This window comes from Helianthus annuus, chromosome 12 (assembly GCF_002127325.2).
Source record: "Helianthus annuus cultivar XRQ/B chromosome 12, HanXRQr2.0-SUNRISE, whole genome shotgun sequence".
NCBI lineage: Eukaryota > Viridiplantae > Streptophyta > Magnoliopsida > Asterales > Asteraceae > Helianthus > Helianthus annuus.
Genome location: NC_035444.2, coordinates 105,414,864 through 105,428,157, shown reverse-complemented (window position 1 = coordinate 105,428,157; position 13,294 = coordinate 105,414,864). Strand labels below are relative to the sequence as shown.

The 13,294-nt window shown below is 36.6% G+C and overlaps 1 protein-coding gene across 1 annotated transcript; it reads right to left on the bottom strand.

The window, feature by feature from the left end:
- Positions 1–5,352: 5,352 nt before the first annotated feature.
- On the bottom strand, positions 5,353–6,465 carry LOC110892618 (pollen-specific leucine-rich repeat extensin-like protein 3). The gene has a single exon (XM_022139773.1). The coding sequence runs from the start codon at positions 6,463–6,465 to the stop codon at positions 5,353–5,355; it is 1,113 nt and encodes a 370-aa protein (XP_021995465.1).
- Positions 6,466–13,294: the final 6,829 nt, after the last annotated feature.

The window sequence follows — 13,294 nt, the reverse complement described above, 5'->3', positions numbered from 1 at the left end:
ATATTCTGATAAAGAATTTCAAATAAGAAGTGTTCAAATTGAAAAGATAAAAAAGGTTTTCAAATTAACAGAAATTAACATTTCTGAAATAAAAGATGTAAATCTTAATGCAAAACCTAAAAAATACACTTCAAGAGTTCAACAACGGTTAAACAAGAAAAAGGGTTACAGTTTTGATTCTGGTTTTCAAAAGAAACCAAATCATAACGGTAATTTCAAAAAGAGAGGCTTAGGTTTTATTCCATCTGAAAATTATAAACATGAAAAAACTTCTAAAACAAATACAAAATTTGTTCCAGGGACAAGTTGTGAAGAGGAATCAAAAAGCTCTTTCTGGAAGCAATCAAACAGAGAATTCCTTTCTAAGAAGCAAGAGAAAGTGAAGAATGGAGCTTATCAAAGAAAGGAAACAAGAACCTGTTACAAATGCAATGAAGTTGGTCACATTGCATGGAACTGTTCTCGAGCAAGAAAAACAAAACAGGGAGTCTCTCAAAAATTCAAAGAAAAAGTTGTTGAGAAAAATGAACCACCAACTGACAAATTTAAAATTTTTGAAAATTCAACATATGAAGTTGGTGAGTCTTCAAAGACAAGTTTTTATAAAAAGAGAGCTAAGCATGAAAACCAAATGTGGGTTGTTAAGAAGTTTGTTGAGAAATTTGGTGATGAATCTGATTCCACAAAGTCAGAGGAGCCACAAGTTGAGGTTAAAGAAGAAAACTCAGTGCCTCCAATGGATGATGTTATTTTTCCACCATTGAGGGCTGAGAATTTTAAATCAAAAGTTGGTAAGGTTGAGATCTCGTCAATTCTATTCTGAGAAGAAAGAATTTGATGTTGAGAAATGTTTAATGGAAATGTTAAACAGATTTTTGGGAAAATGGTCGAGGGAAAGGCTAAAGGGGTAAAGGACTTTTATGAAACAATGAAAGCAACTTATTACCCAAGTGAAGTTGAGGAGGAAACATCCAAGTTTGGTCAGGCTTGGATGGCAGTTTTTCACAAGTAAAATCCTGACTTGCCGGAACTCCCAGGTTGGTAAGTGTGGAGTGGGAATCGGCATCTTTCTTGAGAAATTCACATTTGTGAAATTTCGTCCTACATGTGGTATTTTCTTGATTTTGTCATATCTTTTCAAGTGGTAAGGCTGAAAGATAAACCTACAAGTGGTTGACAAGAGGTTTGTTCTTATAAGCAGTTAATCAAGGTCATTAATTTGAACTTGATTTAACTATCATTCAAATGATTGGAAAGCAATGTGATGAATTAACCCCAACCTACAAGTGGTAAGATTAACAAAACTTATTTTTCAGAAAAATCATTTTGATTAAAATAAACTTAAGTGTTTTGAAATCATAATGGGAAAATAGTTTGTTGTAAGGGGAGTTCTGATTGTTTATGCCGAGTGGATGGCGAATTAAAGCAATTCACAACAGTTGTCAATTTTCTTGTATAGTTTGTTTTCAAGTTTCTTTAAAATGTTTTGAGTTTTAGGGGGAGTAAGAAATTTCAGAAAATCTAAAAACATTAGAAAATTGAAAAAGACAAAAACATGATAAAATTCAAAAAGAGTTTTGTTGTGAAAAGAGGAAATGATAGTACATCAGTTGACTATCACAACATGCTAAAGAATTGGAAAGTCAAATGTGATAAACGGTCTCACTGAGGATGTGTCAGTAGGTTTTTGCACACTTAATGGATTGTGGTCGAGATATAAACATAAATTTCAAACTTACTTATATCGTGGGGAACATTTCTTGGATATATGGGTAACCCCCGAAATCTTGTTTGAAAGGTCCCTTTTCTGAGATACTAGGTCTTTATACTCAGTGATATCTGGGGTATTATCCCGGGACTTCTGATTTTGCGGAAGCAATGGCCTAGTCCCCGTATAATACTTTCTGCTTGCTTGAAATATAGCGCTGCCCTCAGTACAAAAATGATGAAACATTGAAAAATGCTAATCATGTGCTGTTGAAGAAAAGATTCTCTAAGGGGAACACACCAAAAGACGAGCCGTCATCTCTTTGCTGAACGGAAGTTCTGACCTGAGCTCTCACGGTTTCGCATTTAACCCTTTACAGATATCATCTAAGTATATTCACCTGTAAGACTGAATATTGGGATCTGGATACGGGAGTATATTCAAGTGGTGGAACACGCGAATAAGTTTAAGTGCTTAAAACATTAATCTCATATCTCGAAACAATTGATCTTTGTGTGAAAATTTAAGTGGATCAATATACTGACAATCTAAGTGAATTGTTTAGAACTTAAAATGTTTAAAGCTTAATGGTGTTGGTGATTGGTCTCAATAACTGATATGATCCTCTTACACAAGCTCACAAAAATATTGTCTGTAAATATTTCTTTTCTGAACTTCGTTCAAAATGTTAAAAATTCAAAAAGATTTTAAGTGTGTTTTAGCATAAATTTTTGAAAAATCCAAAAAGATTTTCGACAACTGATGTTGAAGAGCTGATTTTCAAAACTCCGAATGCTAAATATGATGAACAAGGTTTGAGAGATTGTTTTGAAGTAAATATTTTATAAAAAAATCTACCTCACAATAAAGATGATGTGTGTTAAAAAAGATCTGCAAGTGGTGTCTGAGTTTGCCAAATATTAATGTTTTAAAACTTATGTTTGTTGTAGAGAATGCACAGGATAGCCAGATTTCAGATCTTGATTCTGAGTGATTGTGAGCCAGGTTCCGATATCTGAGGACTCTGTGATTTAAGCAAGAGCCAAGTTTCAATCCTGGGGCTAAAGTTCTCGCAAGCTGATGATGCTGATGAACTTAAGGAATCAAGAGATCTGATCAAGAGAATTAGAAAGCTTGAGAGCCAGATTGCGATCCTGATTCGTTGAAGATCAACATCTGAGGGGAGATTATTTGTTCGAGGGGAGTTTGTTGGTACTGATAAAGAGAAGAGAGAGATTTGAGGATGCCTTATAATGTCAGATACTTCAAACAGAGCAGTCAGACTGATAAAGACTGAAGATGTTGAAGACTCGACACTTAAGACTCGTCAACATCCGAGGGGGAGTCTGTTGGTGCATACGTCTGTCGACTTCGTCTTGTATCGAGTCTTGTATTGTTCAGGGCACGAAGTTCGAGAAATCGGGTCAAAAAGTTAATTCCGCTTGAAACAGCTAATTTCGCATGAAATGATGATCAGGTAATTCCGCACGAAATTACTTTGTAATTTTGTACGGAATTGTAATTCCGCTTGTACCTGATTTCGTTTGAACTGGTTGGTGCAGAATTAGACCGCCTATAAATATTGGTCATGTAATTTCGTTTGAATGGGTGGTGTATGTGTGTTTCCGGAGCCAAAGTGCTGCTGAAGTGTCGTTTCGCTGTAAAACTTTGTCAGATTAATCCGAAAGACATTTAAAGTGAATATCTAGCTGAATCAAACTCGATATGTCTGTTTCCGCCTTTCATATTGAATAGAATGCCTCTGCACGACTCGTTTTGGTCGGTAAAACGATCCTACACTCCCTCTTCCTTTGCCCATCATCGGTGGTTTTCTTTGCCTTACTCCTTACAACATTGAGAGTAAGGGACAAAGATAGATCTACAACAGATCTATATGTAGTAGGCTTAGAAGCCTTTACGTTTCCTTTAACCTCTGAAGCTAAACCACCGATAAAACGCGCAATGCGTTTGGGTTCTGGGGTAACCAAATACGGTACAAGTCTCGACATTGAATTGAAATTGGTCACATAGGACCTGCAATACAAATCCTTCATCACTAAGGTGAGGAAATCAGTCTCTATTCTTTCAACTTCATGTTGAGGACAATAAGTGTCCTTCACAAGGTCAACAAACTTGTTCCACGAAAGGTTATACAGAGGAATCTTTCTAGTGGATTGCACCAAGGCTTTCCACCATGTTAGTGTGTCACCCTTGAAAGACTGAGATACAAACTTGACTATATCTTCCTTAGCACATCCACTGATGTCGATCACAGTTTCCATTTCATCTAACCACTTCATACAGTCGATTGCTCCTTTTTCTCCCGTGAAATCTCTCGGTTTACACGAGACGAAGTATTTATAGGTACAACTCTTGTTGTACTTAGGAGCCTGATTAACAACAACTTGTCTCTGTGGTTCACTTTTCTGATTAGATGAGTGTTGAGACTCACCCTTCTTCAGTGTATATGAATGAGATAGGGACTTTGTATGAGTTTTGGACCGAATATTACTCGGTTCCTTAAACTTGTCATTCACAGCTTGTGCAACCGTTGTGTTTATCATCTCTAACATTTATCCTGGTATTGTTGTTTCCTTCCATAGGATGACTATTTGCTTCGTCAGATCCAGCCATGTTTGATTACTACGATCAAGCAATAATGATTTATTTAGATTAGAAGATTAATCGACTATGGTTTTTAATGGACCATGTAAACCATAAGTCAAATAATTTGCCTAGGCTACAAACGAACCATTAATGACAATTATACAGGATATAATCCTTTTCATTTATTAGACAGGGGACACAAATCACAACTGTCAATGCTATAGAGATATTTTCATATAGCACAAGGCTCGTCTCGAAGGACATTTAGACGGCACAGATGGCCTTGTCACAAAGACGATTGAAACATAACCAATGATCTCATAGATCAATGATCATTTAAGGGTCAAACATAGTTCATCGCCTTTTTGACAAGAAGTTTATAATATAAAACTATCATTGTCATAAATACACTTTTTGCTCAAAGACACACATCTCAATTGGATGTTTTGGTGTATACATCATATTGATGTTTAATAGCCATGATTCACATTGATCATATAGGCTATGATAGTGACTTGGAAAGGTCCAAGTACATTTGGAAGCTTGTGTCGCCTCTCGAGTCACACAGCCAGGAATGTTAACATGTTTGCAGATGTTAACAATGAATTATTGTCTTAAAAAGGTTGTACCATCATAGCCATTAATATTTTGGCTAGGTTATACCTCTAAGAACTTCTTTTTTGAAATTTTATTGGCAGATCAATTTAAAACTGAAATGATGTAACATGAGGATGTAATAAAAATACATATATAAAATCTCAAAAAGAAATTCCATTAAACTACTAAACTAGTAGAAGAATGCCCTAAACGGGTCTTGAAATAAACACACTACCCACGCAGGGGCTATAGAACAGAAAATAAGTCCACGCAGGGACTAAGTACATAAAATAAAATGTCCTCACAGGGACTTGATTGAAAATACAATACGAAAATTAAGATAAAACAAACTTCTACTTCTTTTTGCCTTTTATGAGGTTCGCAAGGCCCTTCAGAAATTTGTTATGCTTCTTGTTTGTTTCATTGGCTTTTTGCTCAACCTAGTCCAACCTCTGCATAATTTCTTGAGTTTGAAGTTGTTGAGGAGGAGGGGGTTGTTGATAAGGTGGGTATTGATACCCTTGCACTGGATATCCAGTTGGGTAAACTGGAGGATAAGAAGAAGGATAAAGTGCATTATATTGTGCTGCCGTAAGATATGGATCTTGGGCTCCATAACCCGAAGAATTTGGATATTCAAAAGGGTTATACCCAGACGAACCTGGGTACGTCGGTATCGGGTTTTCAAAACCCGCTGGCGGTGGCGGTGGTGCAAAAGAAACTGGTGGGGGATTATCCTCCGGCACCGCATGCGAGGGTCCACCCATTTGTGGGTCCTCGGGAATAGGAGGGTATGAGCTTGAACCTTGAGGGGAACTGAACCGTGGTCCCCCTCGCATGGACATTCGTGCATTCCTCCTTCGCCTCGGCGGTTCGGGAGGTGGTTGAGGTGGTTGTTGAGGTGGTTCCTCAACAGGTAGAGGCGGTGGAGATACCGCTTGAAGGTGTGGCTCATCCAAAGGAGGTTGAGCATGAGAGTTGTGAAATGAAGGGGTAAATGCCCATTCATGTTGGTTCCACCTTTTGGCCCATGAGTCGGGCCCTTGGTATGGCGATCCTTGGTATGGGGAACCGCTGGAGATGCTGATAGGGTGACCTGGTGTACCGGTTTGCAGTTCTGGATCGGGTTCATCATCCATCTCAATCTCTTGGGAGAAATGGTCCTTGGGTCCCAAGGGATTGTAACCCAGAAAATCATTGACATCGTCGTTTGGGTTGAACTGGGCTGGGGAATAAATGGAGTCGGAATGATGAAAAGAATGGGAATGTAAAGAGTGGTAGGATTGGTGCGATTGGTGAGAATGGTGTGATTCTTGAGAATGATGGGAATGCTGGGGCTCGTATGGAATAAGTGGCCCAAATGATGGATGAAACGAGGGTGATGAACTCAACGAGACCGAGTGTCTCGCGGGCTCAAAAGAATGACCCCAATGGTCACGCGAATCCGAGCTAGAAAAAGACGCAGATGGAATGCGTCTATGAGAAGGTCCCGCATGGCCTGTTGGTCCTCCTCTCATTGGACCCTTTCCCTTGCCTCGTACTCGCGGCGGCATTGTCGATTAATAAACCTGTCAAAACTAGTAAAACAAAATATATACAATAAATAAAAGTTAAGAATAAATACTAGGTCATTTGCCTAGACTCGGAAGTCTAAGGAATGTGCTTATTGTGTCATTGAGATTAAACACAAAAGGCTAGTGTTTAATTCACTCAATGTTGGCTGGCGGGGAGTATCGTGACGCAGTTGATATCATCATAGTCAATACACACAATATAATAGCACAGCGGAAGGCTTGGTGAATAAACTATTACAAACCATAATGTCTGAGTGTCCAAATGAAAGAATATACAGACTTGGTTGTAATAAAGATCCACAGGCGGATCATAAAATAAAACACAAGAAACTGAAATAACAGACTTCGGGTATCTAAGGATTTGCAAGATCCTCTTATTTGACACCTAGTAGCTCCAGCCTATTTACAAGAGGTACCTGTCAATTAGTCTTTGGAAGATACGTCAGCTTACACTGGTAAATACAATTAACCGACTCATTTGAAAATATTTATGAATATTGATTTCAGTGCACAAGGCACAAACCTTTTATAACTTGGGACAATTATTTAAGCTAATCTTGTATCCAGATTTACATGTTTGTCTTACATATGGGGCAGGTTTGTAAGCCGGTCATGATTAACCGACTCACCACTTATAGAACCCACGAAGGAGTTATCCCAACATGTGGGTTATATTAGCATTTGCATCTGTCAGGTGTATGCCTACACCCCGTGCATAGGTCGTGGCCATTTTCAAACGAAATGAGCCGAGGATATCCAGGACACGGTCGTATTAACCCCCAATGCTTATGTTATCAAACAAGACAGATTAAAATATGTTATGTAAATTTATTAATTGCAATCCGATTAAATGATTTCATACCCGACCAAGTGGTATTATTATAATACCATATCCCAAGCCCGTATAAAGGAAAATAAGTTAAAAGTATTTACCTGAGCTAAATGTGAGAAGTAACTCAGCCGTATACTCCTAAAGCTTTATGATAATACCTTCTACTGAAGCTACTCAATCTGTATGGAAGGTTTAATAACCTATTAGGATGCTAACGGGTCTTTAGTTAAGTCAAAGACTTAGACCGGCTAGCTAGAAAGAAACTTTACGGTTCTAAACGCTAGATTAAGCAGAGACCGGAATAGAATGTGGTTTAGAACCGACAAGTTTGGATACTTGTATAATATGGGTAAACTAATCACATTCTGGATTTTGAGGATTTAATGATTAGGTTAAACCCGTTTCGGCTATTTTACGTAAACTAGTTACATAAACCGATCCGAATGCATAAATGCATAACGGGTAACCAAACAAATTATATACAGGTCTCAATTGTTATTGTGCTTAAAATATGTTAATACATCAGTAGGATGTTAACATATATGCCCAAAAAGTATTTAAAACCATTTTAAGTCCCGTAAGGGCATTTTGGTTATTTTAATGATTATAAAAGTTATTTTATAATAAACTGAGGTTCTGGTCTTTGGTAATTAGTAAAAATATTTATTTTATCACATTACTTCAGTAATATATTATACATATGTGAGGTTTACCATTTATGGCCAAACTATGCCCCGAAAGGGCATTTTGGTCATTTCGCATATGCTTTTAAGGACATTTTTGGAAGTCTGAGTTCATGACTTATACTTACTATAATTATATTAAAATTTACTTGAAATTTCAGTAGGTAACAAGTCTTAGGTGTTAAATATGGTTCAAAACCATACTATGCACCTAATTAGCGTAAAATTGCTAATTGACGATAATTAAAGTGTTTTATGGAAATCTGAGATTTTGTTCAGTTTTGAATGCTCAAAATAATTTATTTAATGTATAAAATCAGTAGGAAAAGGCTTGACATTCAAATCATTTGTAAATCTCATTTTATGCACAAAAGGGTTATTATCGTCATTTACCAAATTATACAAGAACTCCATTATATGATCAGATTATAATCTGATCAAAAATCCTAAAAATCCTTAAAAATAATATCTTAACAGTAGGTAATGAGTTTTGGGTCAAAATCCAAGATTAAACATGTCTTATGCGTGATATCGCAATTTAATTAATAAAAAGCTTCTATTTACGATATCGAGCATAACTTTTGTTTGAGACCAAGAACTGATGTTAAATTTTAGGGACAAGCTTATATATCAGTAGCAAAGGTTTTTGTCCTCTCACATTTCTAAAAATCTCGTTTATATGTTAAAAGGGCAAATATGGCATTTAAAAGCATAATAACGATTATGAGCATATAATTCAAACTACTAAGGACCAAGCAATATAACTCCAGAGGGTTATACTACTGTATAATGTGGTCCTAATGAAAGGTTAAAACATGGGAAAATTAAGCTTAATCGGGTCAGAACTGAAAGTCAAAGCAAAAGTCAAGCTTTTGCGACTTTCGGTTATGAACCGACCTTAGACTGATAATTGTTGGGTTAGACATGTTTAAACATGTTCTAATACTAATTACCAAGTTATTAGAATGTTAAAATATAATTTATACCCTCTGTTTTATTAGTTTAAATCATTATTTTAAATTCTGTCCAGTTTGACTTTTTGACTTATTAGTTTGACCCGACAATTAACTAGTCAAACGAAATAATTAGGAGGTGCCCTTTTAAGGGTTAATCACCTACCTTAATATGGCCACATAACCACTTTTATTTCGGTCAGTAGCTGGACCATTAGTGATTAAACCGAAGGTCAAAGCTAATTTACGATATCTTTGACTTTTCGGTTTTTAGACTAATAAACTGAACTAAGAAAGGGCTAAGACACTTACGTAAGGTCCTAGCTATCTTTTCTACACTTCTTGATCCTCTTCAATGGCCAAGTCTCTCCAGAAGTGAGCGTTGTAGTGTTTGCAAGTGAATGAGCAAATGATCCATTCAACTTAGGACTTATTTATAGCAAATTGCCATGCATTTGGATGATAGCAGGTGTTTTGGAGGCATCTAGGATCACCCCAGGTGTCCTAGTGGTATTCTAAAACCAACAAATAGCTCCTGGTAACGAGATTTTGGCTCCAAAGTCGGTGTAACAGGCTGCAACATGCAGCTGCCAGTTTTTTGGATGCTGGCAGCTGGCACGCGGCCCACGTAGGGTTACACAAGGGGCTATGCGGCCCGTGTCAAGGTGTCTCCCAAGTTTAAAAACTTTCAGCTGTTGGCAGTTTCAGTCCCTGGACCTTTTAAAGCTTTATATCTTTCATTTTTGGCATATAAGGCCCTTGTAGTTAGTTTGTAGAGGTTCAAGGGAGTATAACCAAACTCCGTTAGGCCCGGTTTCGTTAATTGATCACCGAAAACATAAGTTTCGCCTCATTGACACTATAAACCCTAATTCTTGGGAATTTGCACAAATAACGTATAACGATCTCGAAACCTCATGAAATTTATATCACTTATTCTTGAGAGCATATTTGAATATTTCGAAGCCTCGGGTTCGTTAAAAGGTCACTCAGAGGTAAGAATTAACATGTTGACACGTTTAACCCCTGTAGTTTATAATCTTCCGATTATTTTCACAAACGGATTCTTATATCCAATTAATCACTCGTTTAAGAATATGTTCTTCATGTATGGTCATTCAGAGGCACAAGTTTGGCATATTGACACTTTTAGTCCCTTCGCTTACATATTTTCACCGTTTGTCATCTAGTCCTTCAAACTCAATCTTTCACATATTTAGAGTTTAGGACACGTGTCTTTACATAATTGGACACGTTTTTACGTGGTGTTACAGTTATATGGTTAGTAAGCAACTAAGCCAACCACCCATTTACATTATCGCCTAACAGGCTAACATACATTATCGCCTAACAGGCTAACATACATAAACAAACCCATTTACACTTTTAGTCCCTTCGCTTACATATGGTTAGTAAGCAACTAATCCACATGAATGTAGTCGCCTGCATTTCCCCAAACACTGCGTCAATATTTTCCCTTTTCCCCTCAAAGATATATTCGTTTCGTGCCTTCCACAGTCCCCAGCAAGTCGCCATTATAATAGTTTGTATCAGTTTCCTTTTATTCTTGTCGATCACCTTGCTTTTATGTATTCCAGTAGTGCTTTCATGGTCGTTACATTAAATGTTTGTATTTTACACCATGTTATAACCTTAAGCCATAATACTGTAGCAAAATCACAACCTGCGAATAGATGGTCGGCATCTTCCTCAAAGAATCCACACAGTTTATAATACGACGAACCCGGTAGCATACCTCTTTTTTAAGTCCCTTCATTGTTGGTAACCGATCCTGTACACCTCGCCATCCAAAGATATTCACCCTTTTTAGCACCCACTTAGCCCACTTATACGGATAATACGTTACTGCAAATATATTCAGCATTGATCGAACCGAACTGACCGAAAACCCACCCTCGTTGTCCACAGTCCAGACCCACTTATCTGCCCGATTTTCTATAACACAAACATGTATAATACTTACAAGTTGTTGCAGTTGGCTTTGTTGACCATTTGTGTTTGGATTACTTCTCCATTCAAACTGAATTATCCGTTCTTCCACTGTTACTCTTTTTTGTTTCTCTAACGCGAAAAGATCCGGGAACATTCTCTTCAACGGCCCATCCCCGACTCACCAATCTAGCCAAAACCGAACCCCTCTCCATTTACCCACTTTACCTATCTGAATAAAACAGAAACAAGGACCTTCAAAATTCCTATGTACATTCACACATTAATGAACTTATCAAGTTCAATGTACATAAATATAGATGATCACTATAAAATGTCTAGTGATAAATTTTAAAATCACATCAACTATGCCTTCTAAACTAAAAGGTGTTAAAAAATTAACGATGACCAATCAACAACGAAAACTGTTATGCGAGTATAAGAGATATCACCAACTTTTTGTTGCAATACGAGAATACAGTGGCTCAACTTTTAATTGCAATGGGAGATTTGAAAATGAACTCAATATAGACTTGAAGTTTACAAAAAAAACAAGTGACTATAGATACATTTTTTACTAGACAATTCTAGAATTTTTGAATATTTTAGTAATTATTAATTTATAGTTTCGTTGGGACCAATATATATACATTGAAATTTCGAAAAAAAAATATTATCTTATTATTTTATCATTTGGGGTAAAATTTTGTATTGGTCCCAAGTTGAGACCGAACAAATTATTAATTATATCAAGGTTATTAATTTATCGAGGATTAAATTATAGAGGTTTTAGTGTAGTAAAATACGAAACACAAAGGAACTCAAACTAACTTTAGGCCGGAGGGTATGGGGGCTCCATCGTGCCACCTCACCCCCTATAGCGCCCCCTTCGGCGCCACCATCCACACCAAGCAAATTAAATCGGGCGTCATTGATGGGGCTCCATCATGGTAACGAGGAAGAAGGGCTTTATCAGGTGGGGCCCACATCATTTCAGCCAATAATTTTTTTTTAATTTTGTTTAATAGGGGGCTCCATCCCATACCATGCAAGTTAAAGGGGGGCGTGATAGAGCCCCCTGGCTAACGTGGATCCTAGGTGGCGCTAATGTATCTTGATAAAGCCTCTAGAGGCTCCATCCTACGATAAAGTGAGAATGTAGAACAATGCTAACAACTATGATTACTAGAAAAGAATCAGTAGACTTCAATAACAGTTTGTTACATATTATTAAACTAACTTTACAATAAAGTGGGAACGTAGAATAATGCTAACAACCATGATTACTAGAAAAGAATCAGCAGACTTCAATAACAGTTTGTTACATATTATTTATTATTAAATAAACATATCATTCCAACTCAAGGTTATAGGTGAACAAATAAAGAAATCTTCATTTTAAGACGTTTAAATAACAAAAAACAAAAATAAATGAGTTGAATGTCAATTTAAAACACATAGTAACAAAGAACAAATATAAATGAGTTTTTTGAAAAGTAAATACAAATATAAATGAGTTGAATGTCAATATAAAACACATATTATTTTATAATTAAACATTAGTCGTCTTATGAATACTCAAATTGTTAATTATAAATATAACTAGTGGGAAACCCGCGCGTTGCGGCGGAGTCAACACTTCTCCCGTTTCTTTAAGACACCAACCCACGTTGATCCATTTCTTTGAAGTTGTCGACCCGTTTTGACCCGAAAATATATGAGATGGAATTTTAATTGACCCATTTTGACCCACTGGGTGAAAATATCTTACCCAAACCAACCCATATAATTTAAAAAGCAACCCAAAGTGACCCACTTGTATTTGATTATAATCCTTTAAATAATATTGTTCATGTGCATCATCTACCAAGACCAAGATTGAAAGTGAAGAACTTGCATGGTATGATAAAGTAGTTAAAACTTTTTGTACAAGAACCAGTAACATCCCAGTCAACATGACACCAAAACACTGTACCAATGCTGTTTAAAAAATGCGGCAATGGTCCTGGGACTGGATTAGAAGGTTCAACATCAATCCGCATCACAGGCCCGAAAGAGAAAATAACTATGTGTTGTTACCCTAGCCGTCCAACTGAACAAAGTGAAGAGCTATAGTAACAACCCAATCATTATACAATCAAGAATAATGTTGTATGCTTGAAGGCTTGATGCTGTATAATATGCATTTGCATGACTGTAGGCAACACCAAAAAAACAGTGTTTAATAACTAATCTCAATGGCTCTCAAATGACCTAAAATATCATAAACTTAATATCCAGTGCTTAACTACTGAATCAATTACCCATTCAAAAGATGAAACACATATTACACTAATCATATCTTCTCCCCAAAACATCATGTCTGCAACTCAAAACAAACATTAAAAGTC

What these genes read in the sequence shown, in the direction of transcription:
- LOC110892618 (XM_022139773.1), bottom strand. Translation starts at nt 6,465, where the DNA reads ATGCCGCCGCGAGTACGAGGCAAGGGAAAGGGTCCAATGAGAGGAGGA.